This window comes from Pagrus major, chromosome 21, assembly GCF_040436345.1.
Source record: "Pagrus major chromosome 21, Pma_NU_1.0".
NCBI classification, from domain to species: Eukaryota; Metazoa; Chordata; class Actinopteri; order Spariformes; family Sparidae; genus Pagrus; species Pagrus major.
Genome location: NC_133235.1, coordinates 14,831,157 through 14,855,159, shown reverse-complemented (window position 1 = coordinate 14,855,159; position 24,003 = coordinate 14,831,157). Strand labels below are relative to the sequence as shown.

Sequence of the window (24,003 nt, the reverse complement as noted above, 5' to 3'; positions counted from 1 at the left end):
TACATGTTGTTTTTTGACAAATAAAACAAATGAGATGGATGTAACTTGCTCACTGAGGCGGTGGGGGAACTGTACTTCTGCAGGGGATAAATGTAACTCCTTATTAAATATATTTTACTCATTATCGTGACAGTTATAGCCCGTACAAGCTGTACATGCAAGCTTTTCTATTTCCCATTTTGTGTAAAACATTTGCTGTTTTCCTTGTCTTATTCTGTTTAAATTTTCAATTTCAGCTTTACAATTTATGCTTTCAGTTTGAGCTTTGCCATCAAAGCTTTTGCATTTTGAAATTTCATTTTTTTTGTCAATTTCCTCATTCTTTTTGTGTTTAATTACAGCCGGATTATTATTCCTCACTGTGTAATAAATTAATTAAAAACTATCAATTTTTCTATTTGGACAGCTAGTTCACATGATTCTAGTCTTTGTGCTAGGCTAAGATAATTGTCTCTTGGCTGAAGCCATATTTTCAGACAGACATGACAGTGGCATCATCAAACTCTTTGGAAGAAAACAATGAGCATGTTTCCCAAAATGCTGAATTATTCTTTGCTCTTTTGCTTGGACTTCTAAATACAAACCATCCATTACAACATAATGGTTCCCAAACATTTTGGCTTGTGACACCTTGAAATGGAGAATAAACGATCCAGTATTTCATACAAAAAGAAACATTTCGAGAAAAGTCAAACAAAAATTAATTCAGTTTGTGAAGCAGAACGTGTTGTTTTGGTCTTTGGTATCCTCATCATCGTGTTTCGACCTTAACAGATTTATTTAGATTGGGAGCCACAACATTACAAGATCCATTCTGACAGACATTGTTGGTTTGAACATGTCTTGGACGCAGAAGCTGCTGTGGAGGCAGAATCAAACTCACTGGTTAATTTCACTGTCAGGAGCAGAGCCAGAGAGCCAGCTATCGGACTCTCTGAATAGATCAAACCAGCAAATCACAGATCACAATGGTCTGGTCATCTCTGAATATAAAGTCACTGATACTTACATTCATAATTTGACCAGATTTCCACTTTTGGCCGTTCATGTTTGCCAGTTTGCCCGCAGCTCTGCTTCTAGTCAATTTTGCACTTGGGTTTGTACGGTCACAACTCCCACTGACATATATTTTCACATCTGTTAAGGATAAGAACAATTCTTCCAACTCCAGCCTTGAATATGCAGTATATTGCTGTGATTGTCTCCCGCCACACATCATACACGCTTTGTCCGCAGGTAAAACACAGTGACTGATTCAGTTTTTTTGGTTTCCGTGTGGCCATCATGAGTCCAGGTAGATGGAGAAGATCTGGTTGAGGCAGCGGTCGACGCCTCCTGCCTGGAAGAGGAAGCTGTCGTCTGAACAGGGAGACATGGAGTAACCGCCCCCCGCCTGGCCCTGCAGGTCCTGCAACAAGTCAAACCCTGAGAGGAGAAAAGGCGGATGAGCAATATATTATTTCAAAGCAGTTCCTTTATTTTCATGTGAATATTTTTTAATTTGTTTTGACTGTTTTTCTTTTATTGACTATTTATTTGCATCTAGAAATTAAGATTTGTATGGTTTTTTTTCTATTCAAAAGCACTTATAGTTGCTATAGTTGCTGCTCGGGCCTGTGACAGCTGACCAATCAGAGCAGACTGGGCTTTTTTGGAAGGGGGCCTTAAAGAGACAGGAGCTGTCTGGAAACAGGGAAGTGCTAACACGACTGATGTGAGACAGGTGTGTGGGAAAAATCAGACTGGGCAGGAGCCCAGGAACACAGGAGGGAGACAGAACACTGGGAACACAGGTGAGCAGGAAGTAGAAAGTGACAACAAGACACAAGAGGATATGACTTCACAATAAAACAGGAAATCAACAAACAAAGATAACCCAAACCATGGCAAAAAGTTGTTTATAGCTGTTCCAAACAGCCACACACAAAGGAGTTGTGAAAACCCTGTCATCATAGAGAGAAGCGGGGTACGATAATGGTTAAATATTGGAATAACTGAGCACATTTTCAAACAGTTTCTCCTGTATATATAAATAGTTGTGTCAAGTTTGAAAGGCGTGGTTTCAGACACTATTCAAGTGTGACAAGTGTCGTCTTTACTTCTATCTTACCTGCAGAGTGAGAGGCAGTGGGGTTTGTGAAGTAACTGGCTGGTTCAAAGCCTCCATCACTGACTGGTTGAACCACCTTTCCTTCCCCATACACACAACCTTGGAGAAGCACAGAGGAAATTATGAAACACCAAACACAGGCAGTAGACAATCACACAGATTCGATGAGGCTGATGATACTGTCAGTACCTTGCTGCTGCTGCTGCTGCTGCTGCTGCTGCTGTGTGAATACTTGTTGGTGGCTGTAGGTTTTGTGGTAGCCCTGCAGCTGGATGTCCACTCTGTCTGATGATGTGCTCACTGGGTTGAACAACGATGTTGGTCTGTTCCTGTTGGCAATAAAAAAAACGCATAGCTGAATTACTCAGTGCCCAAACTTATTAACTTTTTTACCTCCACCAAGTACGTTATGTATGTACTGTGTCCGTTTGTTGGTGGGTTGGATGAAAGATTTGTTATCGCTTCAGCGACTGTCATGTAATTGACACAAGTCAGCTACTTTTTTATAATAATGCCTTTGTTTTTTACTTTCTCCCAGTGGACTTGAGCTTCCCTCTTGCTGAACTGTTTCAGGTTTCTGTCACATACAGATGACTTCAGCGTTTCTTAAGCCTGACTAACCTCACCACAGATTTCTGAGCTCCATGGCTGAGCCAAGAACACTTGTGGTAAAATGATGATGGTGTCATAACCAAATTATTAGTAATGTGACAGCTGACCAGAAGAGGATACAATTTCAAAACAACAAGTTTAGAATGAAATGCAATATCATCACATAAGCGGCCCTTTCTTTTGACAACTATATTTTTCAGTCGCTCTTCTTATTTTTTAGATAATTACTTCCAATTACTTTGTTTTCATTCGTTTAAAGCAACATTATGTGACTTATTTACCTTTATAAAATAAAAAAACAGCTTCAGAATCACGTTGATGGTACAGTGACTTGTAACAGGGTGAATGGTGTCTCTGTCTCAGCCTCTCCGCCCCCCCCCCCCCCCCCCCCCCCCCCCAAAATACATTTATTTGATAACTTTTGTTACTAGTTGTAGCGAGTAGTACGTTAGCCGATTAAAAAGAAGCAGGAGAACATTTTTCTTCAGATAATTATATTTTTGACATTATATTTGTGGTTTCGATGGTGGAAACACTACCACTTTTGTCCACAGGGGCCGCCAAAATCAACAACATATCAAAGTTCCTTGTAGCAGCTTTAAAAAAAAAACAACAAAACAAAACACTGATCCCAATGATCAGAAAACTGCCAAATATCTGGTCTGATAATTCATCAACCCATAGTAAATAGTAGATGGATGCATATAGATATAATATAAATATACTGTATGTTTAATTTATGTTTATGTTTTACTTTTAAGCTAATTTACTGCCAACTGAGAATTGTACGGGTGACTTTCACTTTCACCAAAGTAATATTTCCAAAAATCTTCTGCTCCTTTCTTTTCTCTTTCTTTTACTCAAGTATGATTTTGGGTACTTTTTACAACACTGCTAAAGTTAAACACAAATCTCTGATAAAATCAAGTAATTTTTGTCAATAACCATTACCTGCCAGCATGGCAGCAGCTGTGTTAGCAGACAAAAACATGTAAATACTTAAACTCATGTACAAACAGTACAGTTTATATAAGGAAGCGTTTCCACCTCAGGGGGGTAATGTAGGCGGGCTTTGTGTGGAGCTGTATCCATCGCTACGCTGCAAGAATGTGCTGACTGAGCACAAACACTCTGACTCAACATGGAAACGAATGAGTCACTGGAGCCAAGTCGACAAGAAGAAAGAAAGGCAGCCGAATATCTCTCCAAGGAGATATGCAGCTGAAAACCCCCCAATATGGTATTTGAGCCCCCCTCCTCTTCCTTCAAAGCGCTCGCTCTCAGCATTTCATGTGGCCTGAGAACCCTCCAGGATGATGTACTGTAGCATATTGGTCCCCGGGGAGCCAAATGGCCTTGGTTTCTGCTGGAGGGTTTTAGTGGGCTTCATAAACAAGCCAAGCCTTGTCAGAGATACTGATGGCTGCTGGCCCAAGCGCCCTCTATATTCGCATCTGACCAGCTATAAAAAAAGGAAATGTTTGGAGATTTCTTTACATATCTATCATTTATCATCCCCAGGTCTCTTTATTGCCCATTTCCCATGTCAAATGCTATTACATTTAATTTAACAGTCTCTGCTTTCAGCGCAGAAACACAATAAAAGCCAAAATTAATCAGAAGGACTTTTTGAAACCAAAACTGATATAACTTACAGATGGCTGTGGCTTCCCAAGGTAATAAAGAACAGGCTTTGTATAAGATTATGTAAACAAAGTAGAGCTTTGATATAGTGCGACTGTTGAAGTGAATGTGCCGCGATGACTGCGAGCCCCAAGAATTCAACACTTCTAGATTCCCCTCGGTGGCCCCAGAACCATCAGAGCTGACCTGAACTATAAACAACCGCGTCTGTTCCACGGCTTACATTCTTGCGACGCTGCAACAACATAGCTGAGATGTCTGAGCCGTGCCGTGCGTGGCCCTGCTGTGTCGATCTGTCGTTCTGTGGCCGGTGTGCCCAAACTTCTCAGATGCATGAGCTTAACAGAGAGCCCACGCCTGAGGGAGCGGCTGTCAGCACGACCTCAGGAAACTGTTTCTCTGATCATATTCTACCGGCTAAATCCCTTCATCACTCATTTTTTTTTCCTCCCTCTCTTTCTGACTAACTACAGCCAGCTGCCCTCTTTATAGCTGGAATGAGAAGAATCCTGCTTGCAGAATTAGTCTCTCATGTTGATACTGTATGCAGATTATGCTGTATTCAGCCCTGCACTGGTGGACTGGGGGGGTGCAGGAAAAAAACTTAGCGAAAGTGCCTCCCTCGGATGCCCCTATAGTAGATAAAACATGATAAAGTGCCCTCAAGGGTGCCCTTCCAGTGGACAAATGTGATAAAGTGCCCTCTTGGATGCCCCTATGGTAGATAAAATGTGATAAAATGCCCTCTAGGGTGCCCTTCCAGTGGACAAACATGATGAAGTGCCCTCTAGGGTGCCCTTCCGATGGACAAAACGTAATAAAGTGCCCTCTTGGATGCCCCTATGGTAGATAAAACGTGATAAAGTGCCCTCTAGGGTGCCCTTCCAGTGGATAAAACATAATAAAGTGCCCTCTTGGATGCCCCTATGGTAGATAAAACGTGATAAAGTGCCCTCTAGGGTGCCCTTCCAGTAGAGAAAACGTGATAAAGTGCCCACTAGGATGCCCTTCCAGTGGAGAAAACGTGATAAAGTGCCCTCTAGGGTGCCCTTCCAGTGGAGAAAACGTGATAAAGTGCCCTCTAGGGTGCCCTTCCAGTGGAGAAAATGTGATAAAGTGTCCTCTAGGGTGCCCCTATGGTAGACAAAACATGAAAAAGTGCCCTCTAGGATGGGACAAAACTTAATAAAGTGCCCTCTCTTCAAAAAAAATATATCACAACTTTCTGCATGCTGGTGCCCCAACAGATACAACTGGTGCCATTTTTATTTTTTTCGCCCCTGCACCTCAAACATCCTGAGTCCGCCACTGCAACTCCTCTTTAGTCCATGGCTGCTTTTTAATAGCGGCACGCCATGACGGGATCAGAGTGGGGGATGAGTCGGTTTACCAAAAGTGTCTGCCTGTGCAGGCCAGACTTATCTGTTTTCAGTTTTGGCAGAGGAAAGGTGCTGGAGTACTTTTGTGATGTAGATTTAGTGGATCACAGTGGATCATGTTGAATGTATGTAACACAGATGGAGATTTAATGTGAACTAAGTGCTTCCAATCAAGTACTTAGGGAAACTAGAGTAGACTTATTACACGTTAGAGAAAGGGTAAATACAAAACTGTGAGGACATGTCAAACATTTCAGTTAAAACGAGTATTTGGATCCGATGTCACTCTGAGCTTCTGCAGAGTAAACTTCATCGCGTCTCTTTCCTTCAAATTGTATAACAGCGTTTCTGTGTGAGAGCCATCCTGGTTAGTGTGCCTCTATCTGATGGACACGTCGCTCCAAAAAGCCAATCCAGCTCTCGACCGCTAAACACACAAACACTGTACATCACAAATACCCGCAGATGGACGAGCCTTAGCGCGGGCCTCTGAATCCCTCAAGTATTAAATAATTAAAAGAAGTCAAAATGGCTCTTCTCAGCCAGAGTAAACACGTGCCTGGCTATGAGGTCAGAGCTTGATGCCGACATTGCCGTGAAGCAAAGATAATTTACTTTCACGTGTTTAACGTCTCGCTAAGTCATTTGGGGGAAAAACAAGTGCTTGTCTGGTATTGGCTTTGGCAGGCCGTTGAGTACTGCGGGCACCAGTGGTATTCTATGACATCCTCAGTCTCTATAAAGAGACGTCAATGGACAGATTGTGCAGAGCTTCATGGAAGCTCTGGCTGCAAACTGTGAGGAGATGGAGGCAAGCACACACACACACACACACACACACATACACACACAGACACCCAACTCTTAACTGAACATCAAATTAAACATTTGCTGTGACAGAAGTGAAGCATCTGAATGAAGTTTTGTGCTCATATTAATTATTTAGATTTTTTTCAATCAAGTACTTTCAAGGATATCATCATAATTGATTTTTTTTTAAAGCTTTTCAAGGCCTGTTTGAAGTCCACACACATACATTTAACAACACTATAATGTAGTTTTAATACTAGCACCACAACAACTTTTGAGTGCTGGAGTTTTCACCACTCGACTTGTGGTTAAAAAAAAAAAAATGCATTTGAAAAACTGGAAAGTCTCTTTCCTCGAAATCATGACCCATAATTTAGGAACTATTTTCTTTCTACCATATCACTGCATCAACAAGAGGCTAGCTAACTAAGCTAACCAAGCTAGCTAACGCAGAGTAGACACACGCCTCCTTCTGTGCAGTGATATGGTTGGCGGATGTAGTTAGGTAGAAAGAAAATAGTCCCTACATGAAACTGCTCACAACAAGGTCTGTGGGTTATCTTGAGTCACTATTTTTGAACAAAGACGTTGCTGTTGAGTTTCTTCACATGTACTTTGACTTTTACATTCAAGAGAAGGCGAACATCTCTATGGCAGATATTTCCAAAACTCATCAACTCAAGCTGGATAAGAAGCAGCTACAGCTAATGTCCCTTTAACACTTCCCCCAAGACCTAGAGGACATTTGAAAATAACACATGGAAATACTGGACATAAGCAGGTACAATATGTGATATTTGCAACTTTATTAACTTATAGAGCTTTAAATTGACATTAGTAAGTTTTAACCTCAACATGACAATCTCAACTAAGAGCTGCTTTTGCATCGAGGCAGATTTCCATGAATGTGTTTTTCTCTATCTTTTGAAAGCATTATATTCATTTTAAAAATCACAGTATTTTCAAGAACATCCTAAACCCAACACACCAACTTCCTGTTTAGCCCTCCCATTGTGACAAGAATACTGACAATTTAGTTGGTTGAACAGATACAGAGACAAACTAGAACGCCACTAGTTCACCATCCATCCCTTTATATGGATCCACGCTATTCTATTCTGGGCCGAGACCCATCCTCCATCCAAGTTTTGCTCAAATCCATTCAGTGGTTTTTGTGAAATCCTGCTGACAAACCAATCAAACAACAAACAAACGAACATGGGCAAAAACATAACAACATAACAAACATAATTATCCCATACTCGCTCATCCCTACTGTTTGAATACCGCACATATTTAGTTTTACACTAAATAAAAATATGATGTGGTTTCATTAAGAGAGTTGATTGCTTGTGGTTGGCCTGATCTACCAACTAAAGAGTCAGAGACTCAACTATCTACAAATTGGACCTTTTTAATGGCATAACAACACCCACTTACCATTGAACTTACCAAACTCTTAGCACAATGTTCACTTACTTTAACTTTTTTGCAGCATGGAGGCCATGAGTTGAGGCTGAGAGTTTTTTAAAAACTCAGATTTTCCAGTAAGTTGACACTACACGACTAAGTGTTATCACTCTGCGGTTTCCAAGGTCAACAATAAACCTTCAAACTGAAGCTTATCAGTTTGAATTTGTGTTCGGAGGGAACAACTCATCTCGACTCTCCTCTCAACTCCTCTGCCAAGACCTGAGACCTATTTGGAAAAAAAACTAAAGGAAATGCTGGAGAGTTTCATGTAGAACTGTGTTCATTATACGTGAATATTTTATATCATTCATTAAACCACAAAAATGTAATCTTGGCCCTTATTAACTCTTTTACTGGACAGCCTGCCTTTGTTGTTGCTTTTGTGCCAATAAAAGTTAGTTTACAGGCTTTTCTTTAATGACCAATGATATGAGACCGTATTGTCCAGAAACTGCTGCCTGGAGGCTGTCAGCTGTATCTTTTTAGTCTCACTTCTACTTTTATACTGGGCTAGACAAAATTTGTCTCAGTTTACAGTACACATAAGTTCTGCGGCCTCCAAGTACCCAATCAGTGCAACCACAAAGCCATAACTCCATCTCTGGTGATAATGTCTCTGGTTTATTCAAGAATGCGTACGCTCACATCTCTCTCCATGTTTATGGCCATGTGCTTTCCAGACAAGAGAGGAGAAGCAAAGTGACTGTGAAATCTTTAGAGTCCTGGCCATGTATCTGAGGTTGAAACACAATTTCTGGGTCTGACACAGCGCAGGGAGGAACTGCTTGGAAGTTTTAAAAGTTCTTTAATACACAGGAGATTCATGAAGAAAGATTCTGGGGAGTATAGCCGAAAATGATTATCTTTAGGAACAGATTTCACATGCCAAGAGGAGCAGAAAACTGTGGTCAGCTTTCACTATTTTTATCTTCAGTAGAAAATAGCTCCCAATGAAAACTGCCAAATGTAAACGAAATCCCAGTCAGCTCCATTGTACTGGGCTGGCAGCAGAAGTCCCTGCAGCAGATAACGCAAATCCCTGCCAGACACCACGAGGGGTGAGTGGGAAAATATCTTTTTTTTTTTCTGATTTGGATGAACTGACCGTTTAAGTTTTCCTCTTGGTACATCATTGAGTAAATTACCCAGTTTTCCAAGAAAGCAATCTCATTTTTTCAACAGCTGTATGAAAATTACAGCCCATTTGTCCGAATAAAATGTTGCCATTTTATGTTTCTATAAACCACGGACACATTCAAATTTGTACATTTCATACATAAATCACGTAGAGATTACAGGTAATGATGATCTTGTCAGCAGGTGGAGGAGGATGCTGGTGACATGACACCTGGGCAAGATTGTTGTCCGGTGAGAGACCACAGTTTGAGACTATGTTTCAACATTTGTAAGCAGGAAACCACTGGATATTTTTAACATGAAGGATGGACATTTTCAGCCATGTTAGTGGCAACAAAAACAGATATTTTTGAAAGGATGTGGAGACCATTTGCAGCTGAAAACCAAGTATTTTTAAGAAGACGTCAGAACTATTTCAGCGTAGTTTGTGGCGTATACCATCTTTTCCTGATCCAACCAAATGTGTTTTGTGCCCAAACCTAACCAGACCAGAAGCACAGCACTGTCACAACATCGATTTCAAATATTGAGCCTAAAGAAGTGTAAAGTTGCCACATAAAGAAATGTAAAGATCCAGCATAGCAATGGTTTGCAGAAACATACATTGCCACCATTTATTCTTGCGAATGAGTCAGCCCGTCCTCATCAGAAAACAACCTGTAGGTCGACGGTGAAAGCAGCTTATTACAACCCATAATTATGTTCATGTAATGTAATGATGTCAGGCAGCGATCTCTAGTGTCCATAGTAATAATTACAACAGCAAAGGAGGAAGTCAGGCAAAGTAGTACAAATAGCAAGAAAGTCTGCACAGGCAGGACGAAGGGGACAGATGGTCAGATCAAACAAGCACAGGACTTTCTGGACCCAAAACACTATGTTTGCCTAAGTCTAACCTAAGAGCAACATGTCATTTTGTGAGTCTGTGGTAATCTACCTATCAATGTCGTTTAGGTATGAGGATGTGTTGGATTGGGTTGATGAAAACTAACTTTTCTTCAAGGTTCTGTCACTTTATTAAGCAATAAAACAAGTGCAAAACGCTGGGATAGAGAAGTCTTACTGAGAAAAAATAAATGACACACTCCTGTAACTTGAGCTGCCTATAGCTGAGGCACTTAGCAACTACTAGCCAGTTGTAAAAAAAAAAAAAAAAAAAAAGGTTCAAGAAGTGAAGCCTATATGCTTACAGTCATTTTTCCCAGCATGAATAAATAAATAAATAAATCAATAACTGACACCAGGGATGATCTACTTGCGTTGCTCTCACACTCACCCCTCTCTCATGCTCCCTGGGCTTGTTAGCGAAGACGCTAGGCTGTTGGCATCAAAATTTCCCTCCAAGTTTTGATACCTGGAGCAAGTGTCTGCTGATGGAGAGAGAAACTCAGAATTTCCCCTGTTGTGGACGGTGCTGCTGTTTGAGTACACACCTGAAATACAGACATAGATTAAATAAAGGATTACTTCACAGAAAATATATGTTTTGAGCTTTGACATCCATATGTGTTTTAAAGGGTTCAAACTGATAGAGGACAATAATAGATAAGATGATAGACATAGATAATGTTGTCTATGGTAATTTTAATCTATATTCACAGTAAAACTCGCCAACAGTTCAAATCCAAGCTGGCTAACGTTAGCCTACAGCTGCTGCTCACTGCAAAGGAACAAGCTAGGCTGACAACATTTCAGAGACACTTCTCGGGCCGATAGGGGGAAGTGTTTCATACTTAAAACATTTTTTGCTGCCGTTCATTTAAAGCTGTAACACAAATACCTGCTTGCCATCAGCAGGGCTTTCAACACTTGGCTTTGACTTTGAGTTTAAGGGAAGCTGATGATGATAGCATATGTCACCATGATAGCCGACATACATTAATGTACACACACAGCTATACCTAACAGTCAGAAAGTTGGATTTAGGCTTTAACATTTGGCCATTTCTGATAAGGAGAAAGTTCTCTTGGGACATTTTCAAAATGAAACACTGACATGCTTGTTTCACTCTGAATAAACATAGCTGGTAGTGTGCCGTTTGAGGCTTTTCCCTCAAAGTCTTCTGGGTATAACTGCAAGTAGTCTGAAGTAATAGACATGGACAGCTCTCCTGGACACTCTCCCCTCTCTTTTGCCAACTGAGCCTCAGTGTACCTGACAGCTTCTTGATCCCGGTTCAGCTATTGAAAGGGAAAGAAAAAGAGCTTGGCTGGAAAACCGGTTTGGAGAAGCTGAAGGACGGGCGGGGAGGGGGCCAACTTGCCCGCAGTCAGTGCCCGGTAATTGGACAAGGTAAACACTGGCATGATGAGCTATCATCGAAGGAATGGGAGAGGAGGGAGAGGAAAAGGAGCAAATGAGGCCATGGGAGAAAATGAAAGAGACAGTTTAACAGCCCAGGTGTTCGGGCAATTACCCCTTTCTTTGTTTTTACTCATTTCCAGAGAGGTGTTGGGGGCTAAACACAGATTTCCACTGCTTTCGCTACCGTTTCATCTGTGCATACCTGTGAAGTCCTCTAAGCTCGGTAGAGGTGAGCTGTTTCCTTGGTGGAGATGCTGCCTCGCCAGACAATCACTCAAAATGTCCGACTCCAGCATCGTGTGCACTTGAACCTGTCACACAGACGAGATACAGATACATTTAGTGTTGTGTTTTCACGTTGGTGAGCATGTGCGGTTGACTACTTGCATGTAGGGATGAAAGTAATTTTGTTAAAGCTGCAGCTTAGTTGCATCCAATTGTATTTTGCTGTTGGGCAATACAAGTCCCATGGAGCTAAACTCTGAAAGGATTTACTTCTCTTTTGATTACATACAGTAGATTGATAGAAAACAGTGATTTTTCTGCAGGCAATCTTCTACTGTTCATTTTTCAAAGAAATGATGCTTGAACCAGATGCCTGGTTCTTGTTTCATCTGGCGATCCAGCTTCTTGAGGTACAAACTCCAGAAATCTTATTAGGCAATCTTATTCTAAAATGTTCTGACGAAGTTAAGGCAAGACAATTTACTTTATTATCCACCGTTAACAGAGCATCCCCAAGGACTATCCAAAACAATTTAGTGGCAGCTCCGGGACTCAGAAGAAACTAGGGAAGGACACCCAGAAACCACAAAAGAACCATGCATAATCAGCGAAAAATGCTCGCCCAAACCAGTGTTTATGAAGATACAAACTTCAATGGCTGTGACACATCAACTCAAAGAAATGTATAACCGTAAGGAGTTTATAAAGTGCATGTTTAATATTTTAAAGCCCCACAGGGTTTACTGCAGCGCAGGGCGTGTTAGCCATGTCACAACTTACAAGCACACGTGGTTCTGTTTAAAACAAACAAGGCATGGGAATACACACAAAGCCTGAGTGTCACTCACGGTCCATAGAAAACAAACAAGGCCCAGATAACATGAACAATAGGCTCCCTATTCTGACTTCCAGGGAGTGTGTGTAATACTTTGTTTTGTTGTATTTCATCCTACTGAATCAAACAACATGCTTAACGCTCCCCCTCTTCCATCTCTTTCTCTCAGAAACAAAGGTTCTTCACAGAAAGACGGGGTGCTACCCAGAACCACTGAAAAGGTTCTTCAAAAGGCAAGACCCAGTTCACCCATCACTGTCTTGATTTGCATATAATTTTGATTAAATTAAATTAAGAGGCAATACAAAAGTTAATACTGTTAATAAAGGATGTTCTTGCTGTTACCTTGACCTCCCTCTCCTGAAGGCCTTTGGCTGAGTGAGCTTTGACGTGCTTTCGTAGCGAGCTGGGATCGGTGTAGCGCTTGGTGCATCCTGGGATCTGACAGGCGTACGGCTTCTGTGAATGAACCAAGACAAGATGAGGTAAGAGAAGAGTGGAACAAAAAAGGAGAGAAAGCCATAGAGGAGATACTACAGTGTACTCTGAACTGTGATTTCATGTTCAAAAAATACAGCCCAGTTGCCAGGATATAATATTAGCAGTTAACCTTTCTGCAAACCACAGATACGTCCAAGGTTGACATTTGTACCAAACATGGCAAAGGGACATTTCCAGATGTTTTTGTGGTGACGAAAACTGGGTGTTTTTTAAAGTGACCTGCAGACATTTACGGCCATTTTTGTGGTGACTAAAACAGGTAGTTTAAGCCAAACCATGATGTATTCATGCCCCTAACCAAATGGTTAGCAGAGCATAAGCACAGCATTGTGACAAGAGAGAAATAGAAAATTCAACCTAAACAAACGTTAAGTTGCAAAATAAAGAAACGTTAAGCTTTAGCTCATCTGTGGTTTTGCAGAAATGTACTTTTACTGACAGTTATTCTGACGACTGGGTTGAAAAATAAGACATCTGACATATAACATGTACAAACAGTGACACTTTCTCTTAATATCCCTTTACTGATTCTTGCACTAACATTGTTATATGTATATATATGTATGACCCCCAAACTGGAAATGTATACTCCATACTGGATTATTTCTATCAAGACTCACTCACTTCACATCACAACACAGTACAGTACAGTCACACTGGATATTATGTCAAAAACCAAATACGTGTTCAGTCGAGTCACATCCAGGTGGTTTACAGGTGTGATGCTGTTTTTAATAGTCTTGTGTTTTACACACACAAACATTTAGAATAAATGCTGTAAATGTGGTTTCTTAGCGTGACAGCTGCACTAACAGAGAAAGGAAGGACATGCAGATCATGTCAACATTTTACGTAATGTACTCCTCAGCTGAAAATGGAGCATATTCACCTTTCGTCTGCAGAGTAAAGAGGAACAGCTCGGTATACAGATTTATCCTGTATAAATAAATAATACATTACATTTTTTAGGCAAAGATTAAAGCAAGTGTCAGGCAAAATATTTTTCGACTAAGAGTTTTTTCACCTGGGTAAATAAGGCTGCATAGATCATAATAGACATGAAGAAACATACTTTGAATTATGGTTATATTGTAAACAGAGCTCCTCTTGGGGAAAAAGTTCTTACATATAGACAATGTTGCACCAAGTTTCTTCTCTTGGACTTACTGAGGTGCTGTCGCTTTAGTCACCAGTATTTCACAATTTTATCAAAGTTTACACGACTAAATGAGCCCTTTTCCATTAATCTAATTCATTCCAGGTTTTTTCCTGTTTGTTCACTGAGTGTTTAACCAGGTGGGATGAATTAGGTTTTCATGAAAACACATGTACACAGTATTTAGTTGTTTATGTACCAGAATCTGAACATCATGAGTAAAAAAACAGAAATGATGTACGTAGTTATAACATAAGTGCAGCAGATTCAAAGATAATACTTTGCTTATCTTAATTATACAGAACCAATTAACCCATTGTTTTTTTAATTAAGAGCTCAGAAATGATGCATCAAGTCTAAAAGAGCTAACTCCCAAAGTGGTATTCAAAAGTTGGTTAAAATAAGACAAGTCATTATGATTTGTGAGGGATATGTGTCTAAAAAGGGGGCAGGACTGATGTAAAAAAAACAGAATCGCTGTACATCTGAGGCGACAGCTGTAGCGAAGAAGGGAAAAATGTTTGGCATTTAAATTTTGTAAGTTAAGAATCAATTATCTCATAAAAAATGATTTAATCTACAAATGCAGAATGGCATGTTGGCATTAGTATAGTATTATCAACCCATATTATTACAAACAGACCCTTTTCACAACAGACATTTTGTGCAGAAAAACCACACGTGTGACCAATATCGTTAACGATGTCTCCATTCTATTAAATATCATGTCAGTGGCAATATTCCCGTTTTTGGCCTTAGTCCGAAAAAGACAATATTCTGAATAAAATCGAAAATGAATATTCCAATAATATTCCTGTTTACATGAATATGTGCGTACTCCGACTAACGAACACAGCCTCCTCCTCTCAGTTGTTCAACCACTGTCTTCAAAAGGTCAGCATCACGGTAGCATATCCAAAAAACCTGTGAACAACCGAGTCTTTCACAATGTTTAAAAAACAGGTGTGTTTGTCCTTCCGACCAGAAATGTGGGCTTTTCTTCTGTGCATTCATCTCCGCCTCAGCTTTGCAAAACTGTTTGCTGGTTTGTTTACAATGCACAGAGCTGACCGAATGCCACAGCGACTTCAAAAACCTCTCTGAGTGCTTTTACTTTTAATACTCTAAAGTGCATTTTTTTCATTATACTATACTTTTACTTCAATGTAATTTCAAATGCAGGACTTTTACTTGTACTCGTGGGATCAGTACTTTCACTTAAGCGCAGGATCTGAATACTTCCACAACCACTGACTCGGTGTAACAAATCATGCAGAAACTGGTGTGAGGTGGCTGTTATTGATTAAAAAAGTGAAGTTTTCAGGATATGTGAGCTGCAAATTTCTGACCTCACTTCGGAAAAACAAATCTTTCCTGACACGCCATTATTTATGACATTAGTAACACAATACAAGTTATTTAGTCAAACTGAAATAACTTGTATTGACACCAGCCTTTTCTTGGCTGGCTGTTATACTATATTCAGCAATTATTTACATTTAGACAGTCCTCCTCTGGGCCTCTGTGATGGCGCCAGATGTGTCTGATTCTTGATTTGTGACGCAACTGCGAAGCCGCCATTAGCCAGCGTGAAACCACAAAAAGGGAGAAAATAACTTTCTCCTCTTGTTGTAATAACACTGAGTGCGACGTACAGCTCCATCTCACTCGAGTAATAAGAGATCTGATTCGCTGGATTACTGCTAAATCCTCATCGCTTGTCAGCAGGAGTAAAAATAACTGTGGTTTATAGAATAAATCCACAGTAGGTATGTAGTTTCACAATCCTAAAGAATGTTCGGACAGAAAGAGGAGGGAAGAGGGGAGCAGTGGCACTTTAATTTAAAGGGATTTGATGTGTGTTTAGTGCAGCACACGTTAGCCAGAATTACCTCACAAATATTGTATATCATAAAGAAATCAAGAGGTGAGGTTTTATGCTCTACAGCTCATTTTAGACATGGAGGATGTAGTATTTCTTGGCTTTATCTGTATAGTAAAGTGACGACTTTTTATCATGAAGACATTGATGACTTTTATGTAAGAGTTTCTAATGATTGTATGCAGACATGAACAGTGATGGAGGAAGTATTCAGATCCTTTAGTAGCTATTGAGTGAGTGAGTGAATGAAGGACTTTATTTCGAACCAAAAAAATGAAAACAACATAATAAAAAGCAAACAAAAAAAGAAGTAACTAGTCTCACTTTTCTTCTTTTAACTCATATATTATTATTACAACTAATGTGCACTCCTGTTACATTGTCAGAATCACAATGGCCCATTTAAAAAAGGTATCAAAGTCAGTATTGTGTATTTTCAGGACATTTAAATCTTTGAAAAATAAAATCTTTCAAAATATCTGACAATTATTTGGCCCCCCTGAAGTAACTCTGAGGACCCACTGTGTACAACAATGCATCAGTTATTACTTACTGCAGCTGTCACATCAATGTAGTGGAGTAAAAAGTACAATATTTGCCTCTGAAAAGTAGTGAAGTAGATGTATAAAGCATCAAAAAATGAAAATGCTCAAGTCTCAAGTAAATAGAGTACTTATAATTGCATCCTGTTCAATGTACCACGGGCCATGAAAGGATGTTCATGGAAAGGAGCCACGATACTGGCGCCATTCTGGCACCTGGTACTCAAGAGGGAGCCATGTCAGTTTTAAGAGTTTGGATTTCAAGGAATACGAGTGTTTTCTATTTTCTCTCGGGCTGCATTAGTGGTGGATTTCATAACTTCTTTTGCCTTAATTTATGACAGTCGCCCCCGCTTCTCCGAGTCCCCTGATACATCTTCACATCAGTTTCATCACTCGAGGTCATTAGATGGTGAATTCTGCTGCCTGTTTTATAAAGCTTGACAGTACAAAAGTAAAGCATGACATGGTGTTGAGTTGAGACTCTTAATTTAATCAGTTTTTGCTCACATGCTGTATGAGAAGCTCTTTGATTCTCGCATTTATTCATCCATGCAGTTGGCATGAGTGATAGCTGCAAATTCGTCACCTTTTAGTGCAATTTACAAACAAATACAAGCTGAATTTGAGCAGGAAAAAAGCAGTTTTAAGAACCTTAAAATGAATCCTGAACTTGATGGGGAGCCAATGTAAAGATGATAAGATCAGTGTAATGGACCATTTGTCCAGAGAAACTTGAGGAAGGAATTATATAATGGAAAAATAATAGCTAAAACTGATTAAAAAATAAGGTTCACTGGTTTCATACTATGAAATCTGTCATGTAAAGTGCAATCTTTAAGACAGGTGTGGATGGCTGTGTGTTGCTGTGTACTGACTGTGTCCAGATGTGTGCGCTGGTGTTTGGCCCGGTCGCTGGAATTGCTGAAGGCCTTGAGGCAGCCGGGATGCTGGCAGATGTACGGTTTCTCTCCCGTGTGGCTCCTCAGGTGGATCTTCAGGTTCTCCAGACGTGAGAACGCTTTGGTGCAGCCTTCAAACTGACAAGGAACGCAAAAAAAAGTCTTGTGATGTCCCTCTAGATTTTTAGTATCTATCATGTTATCAGTTGGAAAAGTGGTGAAATTATAACATTTTGTCAGATTATCTACGTTTATACGACTTGCAACCTTGAAAACGGCAGCATCACATCATCCCAGCATTCAAGCTTCACACCCTGAGCATGATGTCAGGGTAAAATGGCAGCAGTGTGAATATGGTCTATTAAAACATCTTATAAAAATCAAGTAGGTTGGGCTGTCACTAATACATAATAAAATCACGTTTCAACATCACAGATGAGCAAAGTCTAGTCCAACGGAAATAACTAGTCAAGAGGTAATATATATATAAATTCACACATTTTAGGTTATTGAATCATAAACTTCAGGTAATGGCCTTTTTCCCAGCACCTTGGAACATAACCACACACACACACACACACATTTACAAACACACACACACTCGGCTGTGGTAGGTAAAAGTGTTTCTGTTGGACTTGAGCCAGACAAGAAGCAAATATCAGAGTCAGCAGGCTTCACACTGTAAACCAAAGCTTTACAGAAACTTTACCGTCACATTCAGTCTCAAATCTTGCAAACTTAAACTGTTGTCATGTCAGACATGTAAGTTTAAGTTTACTAACAGGGAGTTCGACAACATTTAGAAGAATTTAGAAGAATTCACCTTATGTGGCGAATGCAACACATTTTGAATGTTTTGAGGATCAAACTGAAAAATATCCAATTTATCCTTCAATCATTTAAATAAAAATAAGTCTCAGCAGAATGATAAAGACACAAAAATGAGGCAAAATCCTTTGTTTATCAAAGCGCAACGAGACACTTAATACAATTAATGGCCCATCTATGTTCTAGTTAATAATTTAAATACGGATTTGTTTCTGAAAAGTTGTTTTGCAAATCTTCAAATAAGATCCTGGTCTGACTCTTGTACTAGAAATACAATTATAAAGTGTTTCATCCGTTTGAAACTAATCCAGAGAGAAATATGGAAACAGTTTTTCTTCCTGATATTCAGTCCAGGGGTTTTTTTAAGACTCACTAATGAGTCAGTAAATGTCAGTCACCTCATTTAGTTTAATAAGTCCATGCGTAAAAACACACTACATCATGGCCATTAATCAACCCAAGGCTTTAATTCTCATCCATAAAACAACAACAACAACAACAACAAAATAAAGCAACACATAATCATAATCAATCACATTAGAACACACATGTGCAGGTATTAGAGGACGGATTAAGGGTCTTCATGTGGTGGGAAACTGAGGATTACATGTGGCAGCTTTATGTGAACTGAGCTGTGAGGACAAACTTCAGTCCAAGTTGTTTGAAAGGAGGATACACTTAATGCCTCACTACTGTAGTTAATACATTATTTTAAATAAATAAATAAATCAAACAAAGGTAACCCTAAACGTAAGAAAACAAATGTGGCTCCAAAATGGAAACAGACTTCTAAAGTCGTTGACAGAGTAGAAATCTGAGTGCAGCTTCATTTAAGATCAGTTACAGTTAATGTACTTTATTTCCTCAACATGTACAGCGCAATCTGTCTTTTTAAAGTCTGAAGAATAATGTTTCATTGTAATATTTAGATGTTATGTTTGATCCTGACATTTTATATTTATTTTTTTGTAAATCAGTACCGTCATCTATCATGTTTCTCATTTTAATCTTTTAATGTTTGTGTGCACTATGGAGAATGTGGTAAAAAAAACAAAAGTCTTTCTTGAGTAAAACTAAAACTATATGAAAAGTACTTATACTATAGTCATCTTAAAGGTGCACTCTGTAGTTTTGGGGAAGACATTTTAATCAGAAGAGAAAGATCTTCATTGACTGATTCTTTTTTTATGCCTAAACAAACTAAGTAAACAAACTGACCTTAAAGGACAACACAGTTTCATACTGTTTAACTTTGTTTATATTTGGCAGACCCTGCCACCTTTCTAGCTTCAAACAGTGTTCTGGGACCTTATTTTCCTCTGAGAACAGCTTGTTTATTCAGTTATGAAAAAATCCAATATGTCTAAAACTACAAAACTGTCGCCAAAACTACAAAGTGCCCCTTTAAAGTACCTCATATTACATGTACTTAAGCATTAAAAGTAATTTTCTGGCAATAAATGTATTAAAACTAAAAGTTTTTCAATAAAGTAAAATTATAGGCTACATATATTTACATGTGTATAGTAATAGGTGTGAGTTCATGATTCTTTTTAATGATCAGAATCAGTGTTTTTAATCAGATTGTTGATAGAATTTTTTTTTATTAAACTTAAATTTGCAACTTTGGTTCTGATTTAGTAGGTTATTTGCAAAGTAACCAGTAACTAAAGTTATCAAATAAATGTAGTGGAGTAAAAGTACAAAATGTGCCTCCAAGATGTAGTGGAGTGAAAATATGAAGCGGCAAAAAATGGAAATACCCAAGGAAAGTACAAATACCTTTTTAGTTACATTCCATCAGTGGAAACAGCTTGCAGAAAACTCAACAAACAAGTTCTCTGTGTAGTTGAGATGATTATAAAAACACTTCCCCTGTATTTTATTTTTTCTTGACTACATTAACATCATTTATCAGTGTTTTTAACATGGAAAGTAACTAAGTACTGTTACTCAAGTCCTGTAACAGTACAAATTTAAGTTGCTTTATTCAAGTGTCCCCATGAAAAAAACAAAACCTACAATGTGTTTGTAGCAGTAGTAGGAAGGCTGCAGGTAAAGAGAGGGTGACACACCTGTGAGTGTTTGGGCTGATTGTTTATTGGTCGAGCGGGATGCAAGTAACCTGAAATTGGTGGAATTAACCTGCTGTATATGTGAATAAAAAGTAGTATAAAGGCTCCAGAGGAAGCTTCATGTAATCAAGTGATGTCACTCAGTGGCATTGTGGGTAATGTAGGCACCAGATTTTGAAAAGCAGCCCTCTGGCCCAGCGTTGCACTCTTGTAACACTCTTGGACTCATTATGGACAGTTTAAAAACAAATGATCAAAATCGATAGAGCAGAACCAGAGATATCGCCTTCTTTTATCATATTTATTTTTTATTTTATCGTACAAATGTGTCGTTATGGAGCACTTTGGGGACAGTCTCGACAGTTTACGTGGGACTGACTCAAAATGCTGTTTTTTATTTATTCATTTATTTGACCATAATTGAACTTTCTGGCACGGAGAGATAAAATACAGCAGACTGCATTTGTCATTACATTCATGGTTGATTTTGGTGTTTGGTTTGGTTGGTGTTGACAGTGAAGTAAATACAGAACATCACCAGATTTATATTTTAAGTGTATCTGCATATAAGTGTCATTTCAGCACCATAAATTATGTATAATGACTCTACCACGGTGGATTTAAAAACACTTTGGGAACTTGTGTTTACAGCCTGAATAACACCAGACTGATCGGAGACATTATGAGCTGGTAAATACGGCGAATTCATTAACAAACACTGACTACATTCATGTGAAATATTCATTTTCCATTGCTGCACTACGAATGACTTAATTTACATGTTTTGGCCTGAACGCTTTATGAAAATGAAATGACGTTATTCACGTAGTTCAACTGTGACTTATGACTTTTTTGTGCTTGTTGATGTTGATTTAATTTTATTAATCTGTTCACAGGCAACTCTCCGCAGTAATATATTTACAAGCTGGCAGCAGATTAGGTCATTTTAATGAACTAATTCACTTAAGTAAGAAGCATGTCGCTGAGTTCATATTTCTGAATGAATTATTAATCGGTTGATGACAGCAGCAGGGTCGCTGGGGAATAATGGAGAGAGTTACTCACTCTGAGCGACAGGGAGTTGGCATCGAACTGAAGGTCATCACAGGACAGACGTGTCTGAGCGGCAACAGTTGTTTCAGAAAATGATTCATGACAGAAGTGATGTAGGGAGTTGCTGTGCTGGGGCTCAAAGGCCACTGTTGTGATGGTCAGTGCAGAAACCTCACAGTCTGTGTGTCTTCTCTGAACTGACAAGGTCAGGTTTTGTCTTTTGCCTGAACATCTTGTATTTTTTAAAAATGCACGAGCTCGTATTTGTTGTACTGTACTGTTGTATTTATCATCCATCATCCTGTATGTTTTGAAAGGCAAGTTGCACAGGCACGCGAAAAGGAAAAGAGTTTTCTCTGTGGGAACTGAAGTGAATTCTTTTTCTACTTATTGCACAACAAAATATAATATCCTTTTTAGTTAGTTAGAATCCTTTAAAGGAACAGTTCATCCAAAAATAAAAATTCAGTCATTTTCTACTCACCCTCATGCTGATGGAAAGTCTGGTGAAGTTACGATTACAACATTTCTGGAGCTTCACAGAACAACATTTACATGTATTTGCACTATTGTTATTATTTACTGTGTGTTTTTATACACTTGGTGATGCAAACCATGACTGACTTCTCTATTAAGATAATGTGAGTTTTGTTTTGTAGCTCTGTTGACTGATACTAGTTGCTCTTCGGTTATATTTCTGACAAAGTAGCTGCTCATGAAGTCTTTGCTACCCGGAGAATTCTGGGACTTGTAGTCTTAAACTTGCTGTTACCATAGTAACCCCAGGTGTCACCAAATCAAGCAGGACTGAAGGATTCCAACTTTAAAGATGGCCGTTATGTTTCAGAAGACAAGTTGCTCGAAGAGGTTTTTCTCTCTGTGAACATTAATGAATGATTTATCAGTTTATTCACTAACATAAAAACTTGCGACTTCATAACTGTGAATTAAATGCTTTCATCGGAACAAAAAGTGTGATCAGCAGGTTTTTGAACGCTCAGTGCTACAGACACGTCCTCCATTCATTCAACAGTGCCACGTTTCTCCCTCTGGCACGCATGAGTAAGGGAAACCTGTCGCGAGGAGAGGAAACCGTTTGATCATCTCTCTGTCTGACACACTGTTGATCATCAGCTGCTCAGTCTGAGAGAAGTTGAGGCGTACTGTAAGCAGGTTAATGCCTTTCAGACCCAAATACACAAATAATGGCCAGTTTGATTGCAACATAAGCTGAAAAGGATGTGAGAGTTTGACTGACTCTCTCTGATGGTTTCAACAGAGGTGGTGGAGCTGAAGTTGCTGAGGTTGCCAGTTTGAGTCCTGCATGTTTTTGGGTAAATCGTGGGCTAAGTCAGCGAAAAGACCTTCCTTCATCATTAATGAGCCTCCCTTGCTATTCTGGTTCTGTAATCTGTACAAATCTGTTTACTGTGATCAACCAGACAAAAGCAAATGGACTCACCATGCATTTGTTGGGTTTTTCTCCAGAGTGGACCCTCATGTGGATGAGCAGCTTGTAGCGAGCGTTGAAGGGTTTGTGGCGTCGCACGCAGCCGGCCCAGAAACAGGAAAACTCCTCCCCTTTGCGCTGGTCGATGTGCACCTTCTCGATGTGCCTCACCAGCTCCTCCTGGCTGCTGTAAGTGGAACTGCAGTCGATCCAATGACACGGCTGGTCCTGTTGGTCCACCGCGGGGTCCTGTCCTACGGGTCCGTTAAGTCTTGGGAAATGAAGTGGCGGGCTGTCCTGACCGTGGCCCACGTGGAACAGCTCCCCCTGCTGGTTGTTAATCTGAAACGGTTCCCTCTTACATGGTGAGAAATCATCTGCGGGCTCTTGTTTGATTGAGTGATACTCTTCCTGTATCTTTCGTTGCTGATGAGCAGGCTTGTTGCCCCCGGGTGTGTCAGAAAGAGGTGAAGAAGAGGCAAAAAATAAAGATGAGGAGGAAGAGGAAGAGGAAAGAGAGGATGGTGGAGAGCCAAACGGAGGAGATGTGGCACAGCTGGTGAGCATGTAGGATAAAGAGAGGGAGGGTTGGGGGTAACAACTGAACCTCTGGCTGTTTTTAGGATCTGTGTCCTCCACAGTCTTTTCTATGTGGGATCCAGCTGTCTTACAGCTGAGCAGGGAGGTGAGGTCACGACCCAGCGAGGACAGGGACAGGGAAGTCCTTGGAAGGCAGCACACGCCCAGACCACCTGAATGTATCGACGACTGGCGGAAGCCACCAGAGGACAGCGGCGCCTGAAGATCCTCGGCATCCTCAAACGCGCTTCCAAAACCAGGAAGAGTCAACTGGACGTCTGGAGGCCCGAGGTCAGGGGGCCACATGCTGGCCCCCGCTCGCTGACTTCCACCAAGAGATCCCTTCAGTAAAATCGCTGATGATGATTCTCTAAGAGCAGTTTTAAGAACCCATTGAAACCATCTTTTAGTTGGCAAATGTAATCAGATTAGATTGACTTTCAGCTGCTGGCATCTTCTCATTTCTACCAAAGCGTGTGTAATCTTCCGTCATTTGTTCCAAACTG

At 39.9% G+C, this 24,003-nt stretch overlaps 1 protein-coding gene across 1 annotated transcript in view; it reads right to left on the bottom strand.

The window, feature by feature from the left end:
• Nucleotides 1-23,803, bottom strand: part of glis1a (GLIS family zinc finger 1a) — a 24,682-nt gene extending 879 nt beyond the window's left edge. The window contains exons 1-9 of the mRNA XM_073491652.1: nt 22,931-23,803; nt 17,489-17,650; nt 12,875-12,988; nt 11,672-11,780; nt 10,442-10,598; nt 2,639-2,687; nt 2,300-2,465; nt 2,111-2,209; nt 1-1,425 (exon numbers count right to left, since the gene is read on the bottom strand). The exon at nt 1-1,425 is cut by the window's left edge and continues 879 nt beyond it. Of these exons, the coding sequence (XP_073347753.1) occupies nt 1,283-1,425; nt 2,111-2,209; nt 2,300-2,465; nt 2,639-2,687; nt 10,442-10,598; nt 11,672-11,780; nt 12,875-12,988; nt 17,489-17,650; nt 22,931-23,803 (1,872 nt within the window). The 3' untranslated portion in view covers nt 1-1,282. The remainder of the gene's footprint in view (nt 1,426-2,110; nt 2,210-2,299; nt 2,466-2,638; nt 2,688-10,441; nt 10,599-11,671; nt 11,781-12,874; nt 12,989-17,488; nt 17,651-22,930) is intronic.
• Nucleotides 23,804-24,003: the final 200 nt, after the last annotated feature.